A 22024-nucleotide genomic window follows, 5' to 3' on the forward strand; every position below is an offset into this window, starting at 1 on the left:
AAAAACAACTCTGGTCTTAAAAAAATTACATGATTTCTGCGAGGGTTTTTAATGGGTGTAATAAAAAATCCGTGTCCTAATCGTTGGCGAAATGTCACTCGGGTCTCAAAAATAGGTTCCTTGTATCGGTCGTGAGCCGATGACGATGACCTTTGCTGTTACCTGCCAATGATGCCTATATGCAAATTGCGTTATTTTCCTAAACGAGAGTCAATGTACCTGCTATTAATTTTAAGGCAATTTATTAGATCAATTTCATGTTTAGATGAAAAATGTAACGTGTTTCCAGTCTAATGATATAACTTTATTTATTATCAACCAAACTCGTTTGCTCGCTAAAGGTTGTAGAACTTTATTTAAATTCCAAACTGGACACAAATTCTGTTTACTGATGAATACAAAATACATCGTTATTGTGCCAAAATATTTAGTTTATCTGTGTCGCATGTTCAATAAGCCTAAGATACTATAATTTGACATCTTGATCAACGAATTTGTTAATCATTTTCTTTTAATTTACATATCTATTTATATCGAAAATAATAACCATATCATATACTTCCGATTTTGTCTATTAACACCATATTTTATGTAAATAATTAAAAATTAAAAATAGATAACTCTAGTGTGGGTTATAGCATAAAATCTTATGAATGATTATAAACAATTTGTAATCGCTTTCGTTATTAATCCCAATAATCTGGCATCGAATTTATGTTTATACGCAAGTCTTGCCATGTTCTAATAACGATTTAAATACAACACCAAAATGTCATATTTAAGTGAATAAATTAGGACATTTAACATATTTATATCACTTATTGTAATAATACTGCACACAATAATACAGCCTATGTTTGTTTGTCGGAGGTAAGCAATAATGCTAATTATAAGATGATAAATACTTAGATCAATACGGCATACTTTATCTATCCATGTGATTTCGGAGAAGACAGTAGATATTATTTAGTTTAAATTATAATATAAACTATGTTAAATATTATTCTTTTTCTGTTTTATTTATTAACAAATAAAACAGGTCAATGCCTTTTCCAAAACATTGAAATTAAAATACACTTCGGAGAACATGGCTCAAGTGTTGATCTTCGTCTTAAGTCTGTCAAGTTATGTAAATTACGCAAAGTTATAGTGCGATACATGATCTAGGGGTCGCTGACCGGATTCACCCACGCTTTTTTGAGTATTTTCATAGAATTAATCATTATGGCGCCAACAATAGATGGCTTTTTTAAGACCCGCAGGAGACATCAAAAACGTCAATTATCCTTCAATGCTTTTTGCTAATAGTCATCTAACGGAACTTTTAAAGATCTAATAAAGTAAAAAAAAAATCATCTCTCCGAGTAATCGACAACAATTGATTCATCACATTGTTATTGAATAATGAATTCATTTTTTGTCAGGTCAACAGCCGCCTAGCTTTTGTTCGATAAACTGCCAATTTATCCAACACATTATGGCACAGTTTAAATATTTTATGCCGAGATTATGGCATATAAATAGTTTAATAATTTGATACTTAAAATGTTTATTGTTTTTTCCTTAATAATTATTGTTTTTTGACAATTTTTTTTCCATATTATAGTGTATTGTCCTGTGTGTGAGTGCTACTGCCTCTCCACGTTATCAAGATGAAGGAGCCTTCGATAGAAAAGCTGTTGAAACTGTCCCACAACATGAACCTATTGCACCTCCGATCAGAGCATCTGTTGAAAGTATACCCCTAAGGTACAATAAACATAAAAATTTAGATGCAATTTTTTTTAAATGTTAATTGAAATCGTATTTTTTTACTTTTAGTTATTCACAGAAACGTAATCTTCGTTTTTTAATTTTTATAATTTATGTCCTACCCACTTCATGTGTTCGAAAAAAATTACGGAAAAATTTATTCGGAACTTAAACGTGTTAATAATAATTTCATTACACATTAATTTTTTTTTTAATTGACATAATGTATGTACTTATGAGTTTTATTTATTATTGTACATTTTATTGTTTTAATTGTTTGTTTAAAATATATTATTTCGTTAATAGGAATCTTAAAGACGAAAGTGAAGGGCGTTTACCATTGCGAGATGCCGTTGAAAAAAGACCCATTCCTGTTCTAGACCGGGAGTCCTTGTACAAATATGTTGAGGTACATCTTTTGAATTCATTTTTTTACATACAAATACATTATTTTTTGCATATTAAAATAAAACGCTTTATTATTTTCATAGGATGCAAAAAACACAAATGTCTTGAAAGATATAGAAAATATGCAAAAATACTACGGTGCCGCAAGTCATTTGAATAAGTAAGTGATCTATTTTGTGTATAAGTTTTAATTTCTTCGAATTCAAATGATGTCTTTTCATCACCATCAACATTTTATTTATAACCATGTGTTAATTTCAGTAGCTCGCGTACAGATGAGAGACTTCATTTGGGCAATGCAAATCTTCAAGGTATTTATAACGATTCCCTTTTTCCTTACATTACATAATCGATTTACAACATGGGTCATTAAAAAATAATTTTATTCACAGATCAAATAACATTCTGTCTTTTTTTTCATGGATTAAAATCTTTTCAGAAATGCAACAGACCGTAAACGGTCCCAATGCTCGACGATTGGTTGTATGTTATTTGGAGTCATGGGCGGCGTATAGAGCTCCACCCTTAGCTTTTACAGCGGGTCTAGTGCCAAAATCATGTACGAATCTGCACTACGCCTTTGCCGTCCTACATCCTCATACTTATAATGTTATATCGGCTAATGAAGACTACGATGTTATAAAAGGTAATATAGTGATGTCTTCTGCTATTTATTTAAAGTGAAATAAACATCACATTTTTCCGATGGAGAAGAATTTCATAAAATGTATTTTACTTATTCATTTTTATTTTTACATTCCAATGTATGTTATTATAAAGAAAGCAAGAAAGTATCTATGCATTGATAACCTCCTCATTCTTTTACGTATTTGTGATTTGAATAGCTTATTGCTACCATTTCATGCTAAGTACGTAAGTCTGAGTTATGGCCTAGTACGTGTCAATGCATAGTGAAAGCGATCTTATAGTTTAGGTCAGTAATATTGAATTCAAAAATATTTTTCATTTGTCGAGTTTACATTCGATAACCATGTGTAAATAATATTTAACTCAAACTCAACTCGCATAGATAGATCGCATAGATGACTAGATAGTCAATGCGAGTTGAGTTTATATCATATACACATATATATGATATTCATTCCAATTTTGGCATAATTAGCAATACTATTAGCACGACGTCCCTGAACTGAAAATACGAATATTCTACATATTTTAAGGTTTTAATACGCATGGACGAAATATATCATATGATGTCTTCAATTCGCTATTTTATACCCAAATTTATTTTTTTGCTTATCAGGTGGTTATAGAATAGCTACAGGTTTAAAGAGACGAATCCCCGGTCTCAGGGTCCTTATCAGCGTTGGAGGAGACGGCACAGAACGACTATTTAGCGAAATGGTACAAGAGCCATACCGACGAAACTCGTTCATTGATAGTGCAGTAAACTTTTTGCGAGAACACGACTTCGATGGGCTCGACCTTCATTGGGTTTACGCAGGTAAAAACATTAACAACTTATTAGTCATAAATTAGAATACATTTAACCCTTTGTCAATTTGTATCTTATAAGTGATTATAGGGATTTTTATATGCCGATAAATGACAGGTTTTAAATTACAATTGTCATACTCTTCTGGAATTAATTACTTAAAGAATAATAATATTTTTACAGGTGACAAAGACGACAAGGAAAAAGAATTACTAACAACGTTGTTGTACGAACTTCGAGAGAAGTTTTCTTCTTATGGCTTCCTCTTGTCTACGGTGTTGCCACCATTTAGGTAAATCCTTTGTTCATCTTTCCCTTTGTTTGGCTTTGATTTAAGGCAGTTTTGGTATGTTAGAAATTACAACACGTTTATTAACAAACAAAAATAAGTCATAAAATTAATAATATACTGCCAACATCCAGCAAAATACTCCACATACTAACTGCGGAGAAACAGGTGGAGGTAGTTCGCAAACAACAATTTTTGTATGACCTTCAAGACATGTAACATATATATTAGTCTCCCCGTGACCACGCTCGCTGATCTAATAAATAAATACTAAACACACTCTTCAATGTTTTTGAGTTCGGTTGTTTCCGCTCCCTGTGAAGTGCTGAAATATTTATCTAACTGCCTATGTTATCTGTTTTTTTTGGCATTTATTTATTAGAATACATTCGTATTTATTATTCTGACCGGACCGGAATTTATTTTTAGAAAAGTCCTTGTTTTTACTTTCGCACTGATTTACTTAAAGTTTGAGTTAAATATCAGCTCTGAGCTCAAAAAATTGTTTGAATATAGATTATGTATGATTAAGGATTAACATATGCCAAGCCCCCTTAGCTCAGCGTTGTAGATGATGTCCTTAAGGACATGACGTTGTTAATATGAAGGTTAACCTTCATAGGATTATTGTGTCCCTGAGCGGATTACTGAGAACAAATACGGACAGATAATGGTGATGATGTTATTGTTGAACACTAAACTATTTTTTTTGTTATTATGAATAAAGTTACAATATGTGTAGAAAATTATTAAAATAATTTCCTGACGGAAAACCAATAACGTTCATAAAGAGTCTCTTGAGAGAAGTATCATTATTAGCAGCATATTAATACCCACTGTAGCCACAGATATCTTATGAGAGTTTCGGTTATAATCTACTATGCTAGCAAATTGCGGAATAGCATTGCCCTTCGTCTTTTTAAGACTTGTGTGTTTTTATATATTGTCTCACATGAATTTGAGCTGCGGAGAAGAGAATGACATAGAGATGACTCAATTGACGTTCGCTCGTCAAGTTTAAGAGCATTTTTGATATTTAAATACATCCGCCGATACTAACAAGTGAATATCGCAGGTATCAAATCGAAGACGGCTACGACCTGAGCGCAGTGAGCGGAGCCACCGACTACACGATATTGCAGGCGTGGGACATGACGCACGGCAAGCGGGACGACCCGCCGCCGCGCGCGCTGCAGCACAGCGCACTGCACCGCGACCCCGGCGCGGCCGCGAGGGACCAGAGATATGATAATGTGGTGAGTGGCTTTTTTTTTAGAATTGGTCACTTATTTAGATAGTTTTTTTTTTATTTCTATCTTTTTCTATTTGTTTATTTGGAAACCCAACAATAGCAGACCAGTAGGTATAATTTTAGAGCTCTAAACAAAAACTCCTTTCCTTTCTCCGAGTCCCTCTCCCCTTTGAGAAGAAAATTCTTGGAGAAGATTGTCTCTTGATATAATTTTCAAAACAAGAACGATTTAACAACATTTTAACTGAAATTTCGGTTCAAGGAATCAAGATTGTATTAAATTTCATTAGTTCAAAGAACTATTTTCATGAACATTTCATTTCATGTACCGTAATCAGAAATAAAACATTTCATGTAACATAATCAGAAATAAAAACATTCTACCATTCCAGGAATTCATGGTGAAATACATCCTGCGCCACGGTATGGCAGCAGATAAGCTAGTACTTGGAGTCCCACTATTCGGTCGCTCGTACACGCTGGCCGCGTCCACGCTGCCAGCGCCCGGCGCTGCGGTCAGCGGCTGGGGGGATGAGGGCGTGTACACGCAGACTAAAGGAATGATGGCGTACTTTGAGGTACGGTGCACATGAATCCTTCAGGGTGTTTAAAATGTTAATCAAATGTGAATTCATTGTCAATTAAATTAAAGGGAGTGTGGGGTAAAAAATTGCCGATAAAGGTCATTCATTACACACGTGAAAATTTCAAAATTTACGATTTGCGATGAAGTCTGTTTACTGTTATTTAGTCTGTCATAAAAACATGAATTGTTTGAGTATTGCGAAACAAAAATCGAACTCGAAATACTCATATGTTATCAATGAACATCCGTTGCATGTGGACATGTGGAAATGCAGATAGACTAGGTTCATGATTTTGTAAATCTTTTTGAAGTGGAAATTTAGAATAAAATATTGTGAGGTTTTTACAGTCACACAGGCTATAACATAATTCATATTAACCAAAAAATAACAAGGAGAATTTTTATCTAGATATGCATGATCGAACGAGAAGGGAAAGGAACCAGCGGTGTAGACGATGCTGGCAACGCCTTCGCCGTTTTTGACAATCAATGGATCAGCTACGACACACCCAATACCATTTTGGAAAAGGTATCATCATCAGCCCATATATGTTCCCACTGCTGGGACTCAGGCCTCCTATGAGGGTTCAGGCCATAATCCACCACGCTGGCCAAGTGCGGGTTGGCAGATGTCACATGCCGTCGAACTTTTAATTCTTGGACATGCCGGTTTCCTCACGATGTTTTCCTTCACCGTTGAAGCAGTGGTGATGTTATCTACATGCGCAGATAAATTGAAAAATCAAATTATTTTCTGCGCGCTCGGCCGGTCTCGAACCCCGACTTATCGATTTTGAAGTCCGAGGTCCTCACCACTGAGCCACCACTACTTTGGAAAAGGTATAAATGATTTCAAATGTTTGGTGAATTAATTACACAATTTTAACTATTAAGTAGATCAGTAATCAATCAGTATCAATCAATCATATCCCATCTTAAATTTATTTTAAATACTTTTTTATGCATACTATTTGATGTTACTAGCTGACCAGGCAAACGCTGTTTTGCCTTACTCTTATCATTTTGGAGTATGAAAAATAGATGTTGGCCGATTCTCAGACATACTCAATATGCACACAAAATTTCATAAGAATCGGTCCAGCCGTTTCGGACGAGTTTGGTTACTAAAATTGTGACACGGGAATTGTCTATATAACATAATATATTTAATTTCTTACAGATGAAATTCATAACAAGCGCTGGTCTAGCCGGTGCAGCCGCGTGGGCTATCGACATGGACGACTTCCGAGGACTTTGTGGTTCACCGTTCCCGCTGTTGAGCGCTATGTCTATTAGTCTTAATGGTAAAATAAAAATTACATTACGTCTAAATTACTATGAATTACGCGAAATAATTTAAATGTCCGAATATTTAACTTATTCTAAATATTCTTTTAAAATGCACTTAACGAATCGAACTTGTTCAATTGAAATTAAACTTAATCCATCCTCATCTACACTATTATAGAGGAAAAAATTTTTTTAATGTCACGAATAAACTCCAAAATTGCTGCATACATTTCAATAATTCTAACACTATTAGAAATCTACATATTTACTGAGTATCACACCATTTATTTAGCTTAGATTAAATCGAGAGAAGTCAAACTTTCTTTTCTGAATTCGGTTGATTAAAGAAAAAGTAATGAACTATCATTTATCATAGCTCTTACAGTAGAGCTAGAAGTAATCTTATTCGAAATATATGTTTTTGGTAATTGTTTAATAATACCATTCTTAAATAACTTTTAAATGCCCCAGGTGAAGCAACACTCACAGATCAATCTTCCCTTAAAATCGGATCGTGCGAGACCAACATCCCATACTTAGCGTCAGACCAGGAGTCATGTGCGCACTTCCACTTCTGTACCGGCGGTATCAGCTATCGCATGGTATGTGAGGACGACCGCCTTTATGATCCTTCTACTGGATTCTGTGGGTGAGCATAAGAGTAACTTTGTTCAATATTTTGTTCTTTGATGTGAAATTATATTTATGTTGGTAAATTGTTGCTAAAAAAAATATGATTTGTCGTATTTGTCCTTTCAGTGAAAAGATCGTTACAATAAAAAAAAACATAATATTATCTAATTGTTAATTCTAAAAGAATAAAATAAAAAACAAAAAAAATCTCCAAGAGAGTAAAGACAAAGATGAATTATATAATGGCGTTGATGAATTATGAGTTAAAACATATTGTAAAGAGCTTTAATAATAAAATTGTTTATCCTTATTTTTTTAATACATATGAATACCAGATCCACACGAACTAACTCTCGTTTTACTTTTCCCAGACATCAAGACGTCGCTAAATGTATTCCAGGCCAAAGTCTAAGAATAAGTGTAGAAGACGCTGCACGATTTTTACCAGTCGCCTATGAAAATGATTTCGAAGTACGTGTTAAACTTCATGTTATGTAAATGTTATTTTAAATTCCTTTGTAAAACACTTAAATATAATGTGTAATTTGAAATTCTGTTTTAGTGGAACAACTCTCCGGATAAAGCAACACCAATTCATAATTCTTATACCGCTGTAGCGGAAAGTAAAAAAGGTATTTAAAGTTGTTAGGATTATCTTGGGTGCTTTTTATGATATCTTCTATATTACAATCTCTTAACATTAATGCTCGAACAGTTAATTAATAAATTTCATTTCTGCTTCATATTCTGCTAGCTCAACCTTCTTCAGAAAACCATTCACTTAACAGAAAATTAAGAGATCACTCTTCTTTTCCAACTACTAACAAACACGCTAAGGGATCAACTGCTTCCGGTAATTTTAATATTAAAAAATCTTCTCGACGCTTAAAAACTGGAAATTCTAGCTCAAATCATATTTCAGGTATTATTTCTTTTATATTTAAATGCACATCTCTTGCTTTGCTCTGCTTGCGTTTGATCATAATTCTTATAGTCTAATTTTTCTTTTTTCTTCCTATTTGTGTATTGTTGTATTAAAATGAAATATCTAAACATGAATCGTTTATTAATATATTATAGGAAAGGAGAATACCAAAAAAGTGGTATGTTATATGACCAGCTGGGCTTTCTATAGACGAGGGGAAGGAAAGTTTGTGCCTGAACGGATGGACACTCGACTCTGCAGTCACATTGTGTACGCGTACGCGTCTCTAAGTCCAGATGATCTTATAGCCAAAGAGTTTGATCCGTGGGCTGACATTACTAACAGTCAGTATTTTTAATTAAGAAACACACTTAACTGTAAATTTATTTTTGTTTTATTCTAAATTTCTTGCACTGTAGGTCAATTTTTAACGGTTATCCAAGATAAAATATTTATAATTTTATTTCAGATCTATATGAAAGGGTAACATCCCTTAGTGATGTAACAGTCCTATTAGGATTGGGAGGATGGACTGATTCAGCTGGTGACAAATATTCGCGACTAGTATCATCCCCAGTGTCTAGAGCTAAATTCATTGACAAGCTCATACCTTTCCTCCGCGCGTACAATTTCAAGGGTCTTCATTTGGATTGGAATTATCCAGTTTGCTGGCAAAGTAATTGCAAAAAGGGTGCATTATCTGATATTGCTAACTTTGCGAAGTTTGTCAAGGTAACTGTTTTATTTCTTAGTCTTTAAAATTTTCTGAATGTGAACTTCTATATATTTTGCTACCAATAATTTTTTATTGAACCACTTACTGTTTATATCGCCTTAGCAAAAAGTGTTAAAAAATTACATATTTTTAAAGCGAAGTGCCTACGAAGCAATCACATTCTTAACAAAAAATAACATTTGTCTTAGGAACTCTCAAAAGCTCTCCATGGAGCTGGAATGGAACTGGGCGTGGCTCTCTCAGGCTACAAGGAGGTTATTGAAACCGCATACGATTTGCCCACAATATCAGCAGCCGTGGACTTCATGAGCGCAATGACGTACGACTATCACGGTGGCTGGGAACGATCCACTGCGCATCATACACCATTAGTGCCTTTTAAGAAGGATGCCCTGGCTTACTATTCTGTTGTAAGTGTTTTGTAGATGAATATTATAGACTCAAAAATGTATCAATAAAAAAATTATACCCTGCTTCTGCTACTTTGCACCTTCTTATTTTGGATTCATTTTAATTATTCGATTATTTTAAAAAGAAATAAATACTGTCTTAATATAATTTATTTATTAATACACACTTCATTTATATTTTGTTTATTGTCATAATATGTGCAGAAATCTTCAGCTAATTTACCAACTTGGTCACGTTACGGACAGTAATAACTATATCGCACACATTTTTTCTCAGGAATATGCCATTAAAGCTTTAATAGGTGGTGGCGCCGATCCGAAGAAACTGCTCCTTGGATTAGCGTTCTACGGCCAATCTTACCGCTTAGCTGAATCTGATGGTCCTAAAGGTCCAGGATCACCTGCAGCTGGACCTGGAGAACCTGGAGAATTTACTAAGCAGCCTGGAATGCTAGCGTACTATGAAATATGTTATAGAGGTAAAATTTTAGTTCATAAAGTAGAGTCTGCAAATTTAAAAAATACAGATCACATTATAGCGTTTAAAATTTGCTTAACAATTTACAGAAAAGAATCTTAGATGGAAAACTGGACGACAAGATAAAGCTGGTCCATACGCGTATTCAGACAATCAATGGGTCGGTTATGATGACCCTAAATCGATCAAAGAAAAGGTAAGTCTAATGATTCTTTCTCGTAACTCTATATGCAATCAATTCAACCATCATTGTAGAATGGAATATCCTTTTAATTTGCCTTCAGTAAGCACTCGTTATACTTCTTTGTGATAAGATGACATGAGAATACAACAAAGAACATTATTTATTCAAGTCCATCTAGTAAAAGCACCATTATGTGCAGGTGGAATGGGCACTCCGGCAAGGTCTCGGCGGTGTAACGGCATGGGCGATCGACCTGGACGACTTCAACAACCGCTGCTGTGCGGAGCCGTTCCCGCTGCTGCGCGCGGCGGGCCGCGCCCTCGGCCGCGCCGTGCCCTCCCCCCCCGCCGCGCCGTGTGAGCGCCCGCCCGAACCGGTGACCCCCGCACCGCCCACCACTACGCCCGCTGAGTCCGATGGTACGTGACACTAACTTACTACACGGTCTATCAATACGGGACGACAAATCACCTGTCATCGTTTTGTATTGAGGTTATTTATATTAAACAATTTTGTATTAATATATTTTTTATTATAATATAAAATAGGTAGAGTTAAGTATTAAAAGTGTTGATGTTTGTTTTTTTAGGTTTGTCAAGTTACTGATTAATAAGCTAGTTGATAATAATATTACCGTCTATCGTGATAAGTCATTAGAACGGCCACATAATCATTTATCATCCGGAACTTTTAAATCTAGGTGCAGTTGGCGGTGGGGACCATGGCAGTCACGATCACGGACAACACACGAGCACCACTTGGCCGAGCTGGACACCGCCGTCCCCGCAAACCACACAACAAACCTGGTGGCCACCTGCAACTACCACCCCGCGTCCCACTACCACTTCCACTACCACTACCACACGCCGGCCTACAACCACTACAACTACAACTACTACACAGAAACCAGCCTCGGCAGATACAGGTATAGTCTGGGTCACCATATTAAATACTTCGATGAACAATTTGATTTGAGAATCTTCTCTATTCCTGCTTAAATCGTCATCTATTAAAAAGATTCAACTGCCCAGCTATGATGTTTCATGAGATACATCCCAGTGACAAACGGTCAGGCAACGAAGGTTAGCTTTTAACTGTTACTGTACTGTACTGTAACTGTTAAGGTTACCATTTGGGTAAAAAAAACTACGTTTTGGTATAAATTTCCATAAACGGTCAATATTATGGTAGTGTAGCAAGATGCATACATTAAGAATGTACCAAACCTTAAATCACGATATAAATAAGTTTGAGTCCACTGATACGGTAGTAATACGGGACATTAACAAACAGCAAATTGAATAACCAAATGACACAGGTGTAGAGGGCTCCGCGTGCGTAGCGGGCGAGTACAAGTCCGCACCAGGAGACTGCGAAGCGTACCTGCAGTGCGAGGGCGGCCACTGGCGCAAACACCGCTGCGCCCCCGGCCTGCACTGGTCTTCGCGGGCCAATAGATGCGACTGGCCTTCATTTGCTAAGTGTACAGGTAAAACTAGGTCTATGATTGCTTGCTTGATTGTTATAGTGATTTTTTCATTTTTAACCAATGGGTACTTACAAAATTCTTGTTTTTTTCGGGCTTCTATTATCTTTGTCTCGGCATGAATATCCTTTTAGATAACTAACTCTATAGTTTATTTAATGGAAATGTGTCCACAAAAAAACTTTCGTTAAAAATACGCAGAAAACGCAAAAAATACTATGCTTTTGCAAATTTAGACGGAACATTCAAGTTCTTATATGTTTTATGATTTCAGCAACTTCAGTTAGTGAAGCAAGCACAGCCACAACGACCCTTGCTCCATGGACGTCACGTCCGCCACCAAAACCAACAACAACCAGGCGTACCACTACATCTACCACAACAACCACTACTACTACTACTACTACCACCACCACAGCAAGACCTACAACAATAGATGGTATTTATTTTAATTAAAATATTACGTATGTTTTGTGATACCATGGACAATTATCAATCATACACAATTTTATAATTTCCAAATCGGTATACTCGATGTATTTAACATATTATTTGACTTAAAACTTCTTCCTTATTAACCTTCGTTATTTCATTATAATAATTTTTAGCCTTCCTTATCTTACGTAATTCAAATTATCTTTTTAGGTTCCTGCATTATTGAGGATTTCCCCAAAAACCTCTTCTCTGTGCCAATTTTCATGAGCCATTTTACCATGTCACTTCATAGGAGGAATGTACAGCAGTGGAACAAATATCAGTTTACGTTAAACTAAATTCAATTCTAGACATCACAAAATACGATCTACATGCCTTTAATTTCACAGGCATCGTCTCCCTCGAAGGCAAGCCGTGCAACGGGCAGGACTACGCAGCGGTGGCGGGTGACTGCGGCTCGTACCTGCACTGCGACGGGTCGGCGTGGCGCCGCCAGCAGTGCGCGCCCGGCCTGCACTGGAGCGCCGCGAACAAGCACTGCGACTGGCCCAAGTACGCCGGCTGTCAGGATAAACCCAGTGAGTAAATTTGTGGCTTATATCGTCAATTATTTAAAAAAAAATATATTATTATTATATTTTATATTGTCGAAATATGGCAAATCCAAAAACCGTATTTTATTTCTTTAGTTAACGTTATTAGGCTATGAATTGAGCATTTAACACAAATTTTGCCTTGTGCATTTCTTTTTCAGCGCCTACACAAAAAACTACTACTACACCGAAACCGACGCGCCCACAAACCAGACCAACTAGACCGCCTTCGAGTAAGTTTTAGTGTATTTATTTGGATTCATTAATGTAATTTAAAACTTGTTATAAAACACAAACATTAGCAAACCTTCTTCTTGATTCCTAGTTACACTATATTATCTCAAAATTTTCTGCTGTGGCAACTGTAAAATCTTTTTAAGAAACGACTTCACTCCTATTTTCTAGTCCTATGTTTCTTCTTTTAACATCAATCTCTACGTATACTACGGATACAGAGGTTCTATCACACAGTCGTACAGCACCACATATCATAATTCCAGCACCGAGCGGCAACGTCGCAGTGGAGGGCGCGCCGTGCGGCGGCAACGAGATGCACGCGGCGGCGAGCTCGTGCGACGCGTACCTGCTGTGCGTGGGCGGGGCGTGGCGCCGCCAGCTGTGCCCGCCCGGCCTGCACTGGGACAACCGCTCCAAGCGCTGCGACTGGGCCGAGTTCGCTATGTGCGAAGGTACCTAGAAAGAAAAAGAAAAAGAAAGAAACATTTATCTTACTCCACAAAAATTCAATAAAACAAAAACAAAATAGAATTAAGACAACACAATGCACGAGTGAAAGTAAAACAGCACAATAAATACCTAGATATCTTCTTCTTTATACCCATCTTTCTACTTTCGGTCTACAAAAAATTCCTTTTAAATTTCAGTGAGCAAAGTGACTACAAAATCACCATACCAAATGACATTCAGTACATCCACTAAGCGACCAACAACAGCAAGATTTTCCACCACAACTAGAAGAGCTGTGACTCAGAACGAACAATACCAGACACCGACGGTAATAATTTTTAATATTGGATCAGTATAAGAACTTCGTTTTTGCTACTATTTTTTGTCTAAATTGTAAACTATTAGATACTTATTGATTCACTTTAAAAGACAAACGTTGTTCATTCTACAGTACGGTATTATGTTATCTGTTGTTCTATTCTAGAGAAATGTTACGAAATTGCATTAAAAATTGCGGGAATTAAAAATGTTTTTTTTGATAATCATATGCACGTTAGGTAAATAATTTAATTATAATATTACGCATAACACAATATGTTCTTCCATCCATATCTCTAAAACCGTCCGATTCAATCCTCAGAGTCCAATATGCAAAACTTAGGTGATCCCGCGATTTCACTAGAGCCTATGTGACAATACGGACTATAATCTGCCTCTGTGCCAAATTTCACACAGAAAGAGTAACAAATGATATACAAGCATCTATATGTTCTTCCGCGTTAACTGTTAGGATAAGAATACATACACGTCCACAGAACTGCCGCACGGGCACGTACCACCCGCACCCGCGCTGCGAGAAGTTCTACGTGTGCGTGAACGGCGCGCTCGTGGCGCAAAGCTGCGCGCCCGGCCTCGTGTGGCGCCGCGACCGCTCGCAGTGCGATTTCCCCTCGCCCAACGCATGCACCGACCGCCGCCAGGTCACTGATGCCGCCACAGCCAAGCCTAGCGCGCCGCTCATGGACAAACCTAGTAAGTACACATGTGTGTCATGTTTGATACTCTGTTTTGTTGTTTATCATTCAAGGCGCAGTGTGTCTGAATCTTACTACTCCTCCTTGTTTCTCGTTCAGCTCATTTGAGATAAACTTTGTATGTTTTACATTTACGTGAGCTTATGTAACTTGTTCGAGACAAACCGGGTACGCGTGCTCTTCACATGCCTTATCTTTAAAAAATCTGTTAAAGATACATTAACTTTTCAATAAAAGTATGAATTTATTTTTATTACAAAGAGTGTAATTTATTTATATTACACTCTTCATTTATTTAAAAAAAAATAACAGTTACATTTTCAACCTCCTCTATCCCTGTCATTTGCATAGCTCCTTATCGTGTCACAACTTGTTCTTCTCGACCAAACTCTGCTCGTTACGATACGTCAAAAAAAATGTTACCAAATATTATTCTTGCAGCTTACTGCGAAAACGGACAATACGCAATGGATCCTACAGACTGCTCACGTTACATGCATTGCCTCTTTGGCAAATTCGAAGAATTCTCTTGTGCTGCCGGTTTGCACTGGAACCAGGTAAGATTAAATTTCGCTAAATATATCAATTAGTCTCGAATCTGATGGTGTAACTTTATCTAATGATTAACATTTTACTCATGATTTTACAATCCTTGCTATCCTTTATAAAATCACCATTTTAACAACACTAGTACTAACATCGAAGCTATGCTATATCCATACCTTTACTGTAACAGGATAAGCAAATCTGTGATTGGCCACAAAATGCTCAATGCACGGTTCAGCAAGCGCCCACTACGAGCGCTCCAGCTCTCAATGAACCGGAGCAAGAGCTGGTGCCACATGACCCTGTTATATCATCTCCCCCTGAAATGGTAGATGAGAACTTACGACCCCCGCTCTTAAACAGTAAGTCATCTTGGTATAATGATCAGCATTCGTGGGATAATCATACAGACGATAAAAAATATTTGTTTTAATTTAACTAATATTTCTTAATTTGAATTAATTTATGTTGCTTCATTTATAGACTATAATGTATATGTGTTAAATATTTGATTAGTAAGCAATGAACGTATATACAAATGAATGACAGAATATTTCAGAAAAATCTTCAATTATTCAAATCAATCTTAACAGAACATTGTCACTAATAAAAACAAATGTCAGGTCGTTACAAACTGGTGTGCTACTACACAAACTGGTCGTGGTACCGGCCCGGGCTCGGCAAGTTCTCGCCGGCGGACATCGACCCGTCGCTGTGCACGCACATCGTGTACGGCTTCGCGGTGCTCGGCGATGACGGGCTGCTCACACCGCACGACCCGTGGGCTGATACGGAGCATCGTGAGTTCAATTTTGAAATGATAATATTTTTCTTGAGGAATTGCCTGGACATTGCCGTACACCACAAAAAACTGTATGTTTTCTTACAGGGTTTAAAGGAAACCTAATGGTTACGCCATTAACAATAGCTTTTTAACAAAACCTATAACTTTTAACAAAAATATGTATAAAAATGCATTAAAAGTCTTAATAAACCCGATGTAACACAAATCGATTATAACTGATCCCATCTTAAACCCACAAAACAAACAATTCTTCCCCGTTCTTCAGATTTCTACGAGCGCGTAGTGGAATTTAAGAAATACGGTACCAAAGTATCTCTCGCTATCGGCGGGTGGAAAGACTCAGCGGGTGACAAATACTCCAAGTTAGTGAACAACCGCGCCGCTAGAGCGCGTTTCGTCTCTCACGCTCTGCAGTTCATTGAGAAGTATGGCTTCGATGGACTGGACCTCGACTGGGAATATCCTAAGTGCTGGCAGGTAGGTTTAAAGGAATATATTTATAAAATCTACTTAGGTAATCGGTATAAAGTTTTATTTAGATAAAGTTATAACTACCAAATAAATATAAGTTTCACCAACCTTTAATATTATGAACTATCTATTAAGCAATAAATATCAATCCATTTAAGAAAAAGCCATTGCTTTACAACAATAAAGTGCACAACAATAAGTTAATTATGGTATATTTGGTAAAGAAAAAATAATCAGTTTTATAACCTATATGAAATTTTTACAGGTGGACTGTTCCAAGGGTCCCGATTCAGACAAGGAAGCGTTTGGTGAACTCGTTCAAGAACTTTCTGCAGCGTTCAAACACAAGGGTCTCTTATTATCATCTGCCGTGTCTCCCAGTAAGATGGTGATTGACGCGGGCTATGACGTGCCTGTATTGGCGAAACATTTAGACTGGATCGCTGTTATGACTTACGACTATCACGGCCAATGGGACAAGAAAACGGGACATGTAGCTCCATTATATTATCATCCTGATGATGATAACACTTACTTCAATGCGGTACCTATGCTTTAAAAATTTTATGGAGAAACCCATATGTAGCGTTGTATTAAATAAGTGAAATTTAAAATCTATTTCGCTCTTTCAGAATTACACAATGCACTATTGGATCCAAAAAGGAGCACCACCGTCTAAACTGGTGATGGGAATGCCTCTATATGGACAGACATTCACGACAATGTCGGGTTGGAACAACCGCGGTGCGAGTGGACTGAATGCACCAGCTTTAGGTGGAGGAGATTCCGGAGAATATACTAGAGCTAGTGGATTTTTGGCTTATTATGAGGTTTGTATTCTAACTAAAATTGTTAATATAGTTTACTAACTAACAACCTAAAATCAAGATCCAAAAACATAAATATGTAAATATTTGTTAATGATCCAACTTGTATGTTTGTTTCTACACAAACTGAACTACTATCATAAATAACTAGTTTGAATATAATCTGCTCTTCTTTCAGATTTGTGATCGTATTAAAAACCGAAACTGGATCGAAGTTAAGGATCCTTACCAACGAATGGGACCTTACGCTTATAAGAACGACCAATGGGTGTCATTCGACGACGCGGACATGCTTAAGAAGAAAGTTAACTTTATCAAATCTCTTGACCTGGGTGGCGGCATGGTTTGGGCATTGGACCTTGATGATTTTACGAATAGGTATGAATTTCAATATTCAAATTTTTCAGTAAAACTTTATATAAAATAGTAAATATAAGCATATATAACAAAAATTTATAACCTTTTCAGATGTAACCAAGGCAAATATCCTCTTATGAACGCTATTAAGGACACTTTCCTGAATCCCAATTCGGAGTCAGAATCGGTCCAACCACAGCTTCCCGAACCACAAAACGATATTGATGAAGACCTCGAAGATATCGAAGTGATTCCTCGACCCACCGCTCGTCCAACAACGCCTCCGTCGACTCGTCCAACCATGGCACCAACTACACAGCTTGCCCCTCAGACACCAAATACACCCATAATGGATGAACAAGACGAATACAAAGTAGTCTGCTACTATACTAATTGGGCGTGGTACAGGTAATTTACACTGACATAACCAACTTATTTCATAATATGTGTTTAACTTAATGAAAACATAATTGAATTTCAATTTTAATACATTTTCATAGACCCGGCCCCGGAAAGTTCGTTCCAAGTGACATCGATCCATCTCTCTGCACTCACATCATCTACGCGTTTGCAGTCCTTGACAGCTCACGTCTCGTTATCAAACCTCATGATACCTGGCTGGATGTCGAAAACAGTAAGTTAAATATAATCTGTTAGAATCAAGAGTTATACAGTAGTAAATACATTTTTATTAAAACTAGTCGTTAATCGTTTCTGGATAAATCTTCCGGTCTAGATTATTCACTGGTAAAGTTGTAAACCTGGATCAACTACAATATGTTTAGATGCTTTTTATTCCTTACAATTCTATTATGAACACATCCATCTCGTCATACAACAAAAATTTTTCCTATCCAACCGTAAATAGTATCATACTTTTCACCAACGAAAATTCCAGAGTTCTACGAGAAAGTAGTAGCCCTGAAGAAGCAAGGAGTCCGCGTGCTGCTCGGTCTGGGCGGGTGGAACGACTCCGCGGGCGACAAGTACTCGCGGCTCGTGAACAACCCTGGCGCCAGGAGGAAGTTCGTCGTGCACGCGCTGGACTTCCTCGATACGTACCAGTTCGACGGGTTGGACCTGGACTGGGAGTACCCGAAGTGTTGGCAAGTGAGTGTCTGCTGCATCATTAGAGTTCGTTTGTATTGTGCCTTGTTGTTTAATGTATATTTATGACTGTCCCTGTTTATTAAGTATAAAAGTAGTCCTAGTTTAGTTAAGTATAAACTTTTCCACAAATCCTGCTCTAAAATGAACACTGAATTACTACTTGGTACAGTATAAGTCCAGAATACCTTTAAGTCTACTGAATATTTATTTCTTTAGGTGGAGTGTGAAAAAGGCCCCAGCTCAGATAAACAAGGATTTACTGAATTAGTAAAGGAACTAAGAGCAGCATTTTCGCGAAAACGTCTGTTATTATCTGCTGCGGTATCTGCAAGCAAACGAGTTATTGATTATGGTAAAAATAAAATACACCTTTTTATTATAATTATATGAATAATCGATACACTAAACACTTTAAGTTTTAGCTAATATAATGGACGTACAAGTTTTCATCCACTTTAAAATAGAACCGCCCTCACCATGTACTTGATTTCCTAATGTAATGAATTTCACTTTTTAGCTTATGATGTTCCAACACTTTCCAAGAACTTGGACTGGATATCTTTGATGACGTACGACTACCACGGCCAGTGGGACCAGAAGACCGGCCACGTGGCGCCCATGTACGCCAGCGACGAAGATGAGGACAAGACATTTAATGTGGTACGTATAATATATAGTCAATCTTATTTCTTATGTTCATAATACGTTATGAACTTATAAGAACTTAGTTTACTTAAATGTAATGTTTAATTTTTCCCAGTATAACAAAACAAAAATTAAAGATATTTTGGGAATGAAATTAAATGAATATGAAGTAAAACGATAATTTTTTCGTTTTTCACATATATGATGTTATGTTCAATTTAATTTCTAAATAAAAATAAATAATATATTGTGTTCTTCCCGCAGAACTTCACAGTGAACTACTGGATACGGAAGGGTGCGGCGCGCAACAAGCTGGTGCTGGGCGTGCCGCTGTACGGGCAGTCGTTCTCGCTGCTCGAGAACCGCGACGACGCGGGCGCGGGCGGCGGCCTCGGCTCGCCCTCCACCGCGGGCGGCGAGGCGGGCGACGAGACGAGGGCTCGCGGCTTCCTTGCCTTCTACGAGGTAGGCTTCTTGTTCTACGTGAAGTTTTTACCACTTAACATATATAACCCAAAAGCGTCTGCATCACTAGTTATGGATTTGTAAGAATTTTCGTGTTTCTGTGTACACTATATTCACAGGTTTGGGAAGCATAACATAGTAAGAGTACTTACAAAATAAATAACAAAAATCAACGAAAAAAATACATTTCTCAAAACACTCGAAACCATTCCAGATATGCGAGCGCATCCGCGTCCACGGCTGGCGGGTGGTCCGCGAGCCGGGCGGGCGCATGGGCCCGTACGCCACGCTGCACGATCAGTGGGTGTCGTTCGACGACGACTTCATGGTGCGCCACAAGGCGGAGTTCGCGCGCGCCGCGGGTCTCGCCGGCGCGATGGTCTGGGCGCTCGACCTGGATGACTTCGCGGGCCGCTCCTGCGGCTGCGGGAAGTACCCGCTGCTGGCCAACGTCAACCACGTGTTGAGGGGGCGGGACGCGCCGCCGCCCTGCCAGCTGGAAGAGAGTGAGTTTCGCGATGTGCTTGGGTATGGGTGGATTTCGTGCAATGGGACGCGACGCCCCGCCGCAAATAGAAAAGAGTTAGATTTGCAGCGTCTTTGGTTAAGGGTGACTATAAAATGAATAAAAAGTACCTACTCATGGAAATGGTTGGGTAATAACGCTCCAACCACTTTAGCCTGGTAAAATAACCGGTATAAGTGATCGTAATTCCTATGTGTCTAAGTTTATCAATATAACTGTACGCCATGGATGGTTATTGGGATTTCATGCGATCAAAATACATATCATATCTCAATATTGTATTTTAACAATATTGCTTTGAAAATAAATTATACGGACAGACTCGAAAACTGCGTTATTCCACTATCTAAAGACAAGTGTCTCTAAAATCGTAAAACTGTAAAGTGATAAACTTTACGTCGCGTTACTTTTATGTTCATCCAAGCCTAAGTAAACAGGTTAATAATAAAAAAAGTAATAAATTGTGCTTAAAAATATAATTTTAATACATGCTATACTATTCTCAACAGTTGAAAGTCCACCTAGCATCGACGGGCCGACTTCTTCGCCAAACGTTGAACCAGAACCAGAAACCTCGACTACAGGATCTTTAGCAGATTCTGAAATAGAAACAGATATCGAGGTAAGAATTCGGACGCTTTCTCAAAAGTGAGAGATATCGAAACGCAAATGTCTAGTAAAAAATCGTAAATTTTTCGTAAGACCATATATAATATGCAATGCGTTCAAAGTGAAAAATTAAATAACCTTTATTTTAACCAACATTTTGAGTTAAGAGGTAATGGAGAGTCGGTTTTACGATTTAAATATCACCGTTCCGTAACCGTTATCAACCGTCGTATACGTTAGTTTTGTTTCAATTTATCAAGAACTCTATCAAGAGTTTTTAGCATGACTTTAAATCCAGTTCCTCGTGCCTAAGGGATAGGTATTTCTGATCTGTGTCTTTTTATAAAAACAATTCACAATTCCTAATTCCCCCTAAGCAAATCTAACCAATAAAGGTTTTTTTCTTCTATTTCCCCATACCAACTCCCACAAAGCAAAACCATGACAGCGAAATGTGCCCGCAAATAACATCAACCCATATAAAATATGAGTAATATTCATCCCATTGGCCTACAGGTGGTCCCGTCGGGTTCGGTGGAGGGCAAGTCGTGCACGAGCGGGTTCCGCGCGGACGCGGACTGCAGCAAGTACTACCTGTGCGTGGGCGGCCGGTACATGCAGCTGTCCTGCCCAGCACCATTGCTGTGGAATCAGGTCTGCTTATGCTATTGAGCTGGAGAGTTTATTGTACTGTTTGATTGTTTAAGCCCCTAGAAATATATTATATACTAAATGAGGGTAACATTAATTATGAGTTGCGTGGGCTAGCAAGTTATTAAAAATTATATTTTATATGAGTTACTGTCTTTTAACTAAAAATTGAGAATTTTGTATTGCTATGATACTAAAAATTAAATTTGTTTAAAAAATTATAATTTCCTGTTGAGAAAAATATAACGTTTTGTGTGGACATAAGGTTATAACTTTTCTCAACAGGAAATTCAAATAAAACAGTCAATAATAATGACATAAAAATTCACAAATTTTTTGTTTTGTATGTTACAAGAAGAAGGAATTATCGGAAGAGGA

The 22024-nt window shown here is 37.4% G+C and overlaps 1 protein-coding gene across 3 annotated transcripts in view; it reads left to right on the plus strand.

The window, feature by feature from the left end:
- Positions 1–22024, plus strand: part of LOC119834935 (probable chitinase 10) — a 29818-nt gene that overhangs the window by 4882 nt on the left and 2912 nt on the right. For 2 of the 3 annotated variants that reach the window (XM_038359481.1, XM_038359482.1), the window contains 44 exons: positions 1607–1749; positions 2059–2161; positions 2244–2320; positions 2422–2471; positions 2600–2806; positions 3425–3625; positions 3800–3908; positions 4981–5161; positions 5550–5735; positions 6153–6272; positions 6924–7047; positions 7505–7682; positions 8038–8137; positions 8229–8298; positions 8747–8935; positions 9061–9323; positions 9516–9737; positions 10015–10216; positions 10305–10411; positions 10599–10818; positions 11100–11324; positions 11718–11888; positions 12160–12324; positions 12710–12898; positions 13075–13146; positions 13414–13602; positions 13798–13928; positions 14416–14632; positions 15076–15191; positions 15371–15542; positions 15804–15980; positions 16251–16462; positions 16722–17000; positions 17089–17286; positions 17462–17661; positions 17752–18048; positions 18141–18274; positions 18539–18750; positions 18967–19102; positions 19268–19410; positions 19660–19860; positions 20075–20366; positions 20896–21008; positions 21512–21649. In XM_038359481.1, coding sequence (XP_038215409.1) covers positions 1607–1749; positions 2059–2161; positions 2244–2320; positions 2422–2471; positions 2600–2806; positions 3425–3625; positions 3800–3908; positions 4981–5161; positions 5550–5735; positions 6153–6272; positions 6924–7047; positions 7505–7682; positions 8038–8137; positions 8229–8298; positions 8747–8935; positions 9061–9323; positions 9516–9737; positions 10015–10216; positions 10305–10411; positions 10599–10818; positions 11100–11324; positions 11718–11888; positions 12160–12324; positions 12710–12898; positions 13075–13146; positions 13414–13602; positions 13798–13928; positions 14416–14632; positions 15076–15191; positions 15371–15542; positions 15804–15980; positions 16251–16462; positions 16722–17000; positions 17089–17286; positions 17462–17661; positions 17752–18048; positions 18141–18274; positions 18539–18750; positions 18967–19102; positions 19268–19410; positions 19660–19860; positions 20075–20366; positions 20896–21008; positions 21512–21649 — 7431 coding nt within the window. The remainder of the gene's footprint in view (positions 1–1606; positions 1750–2058; positions 2162–2243; positions 2321–2421; positions 2472–2599; positions 2807–3424; positions 3626–3799; positions 3909–4980; positions 5162–5549; positions 5736–6152; positions 6273–6923; positions 7048–7504; positions 7683–8037; positions 8138–8228; positions 8299–8746; positions 8936–9060; positions 9324–9515; positions 9738–10014; positions 10217–10304; positions 10412–10598; positions 10819–11099; positions 11325–11717; positions 11889–12159; positions 12325–12709; positions 12899–13074; positions 13147–13413; positions 13603–13797; positions 13929–14415; positions 14633–15075; positions 15192–15370; positions 15543–15803; positions 15981–16250; positions 16463–16721; positions 17001–17088; positions 17287–17461; positions 17662–17751; positions 18049–18140; positions 18275–18538; positions 18751–18966; positions 19103–19267; positions 19411–19659; positions 19861–20074; positions 20367–20895; positions 21009–21511; positions 21650–22024) is intronic. The other variant, XM_038359483.1, reaches the window with a different exon arrangement.

Source organism: Zerene cesonia, chromosome 20 (genome assembly GCF_012273895.1).
Source record: "Zerene cesonia ecotype Mississippi chromosome 20, Zerene_cesonia_1.1, whole genome shotgun sequence".
In the NCBI taxonomy this organism is placed as follows: domain Eukaryota; kingdom Metazoa; phylum Arthropoda; class Insecta; order Lepidoptera; family Pieridae; genus Zerene; species Zerene cesonia.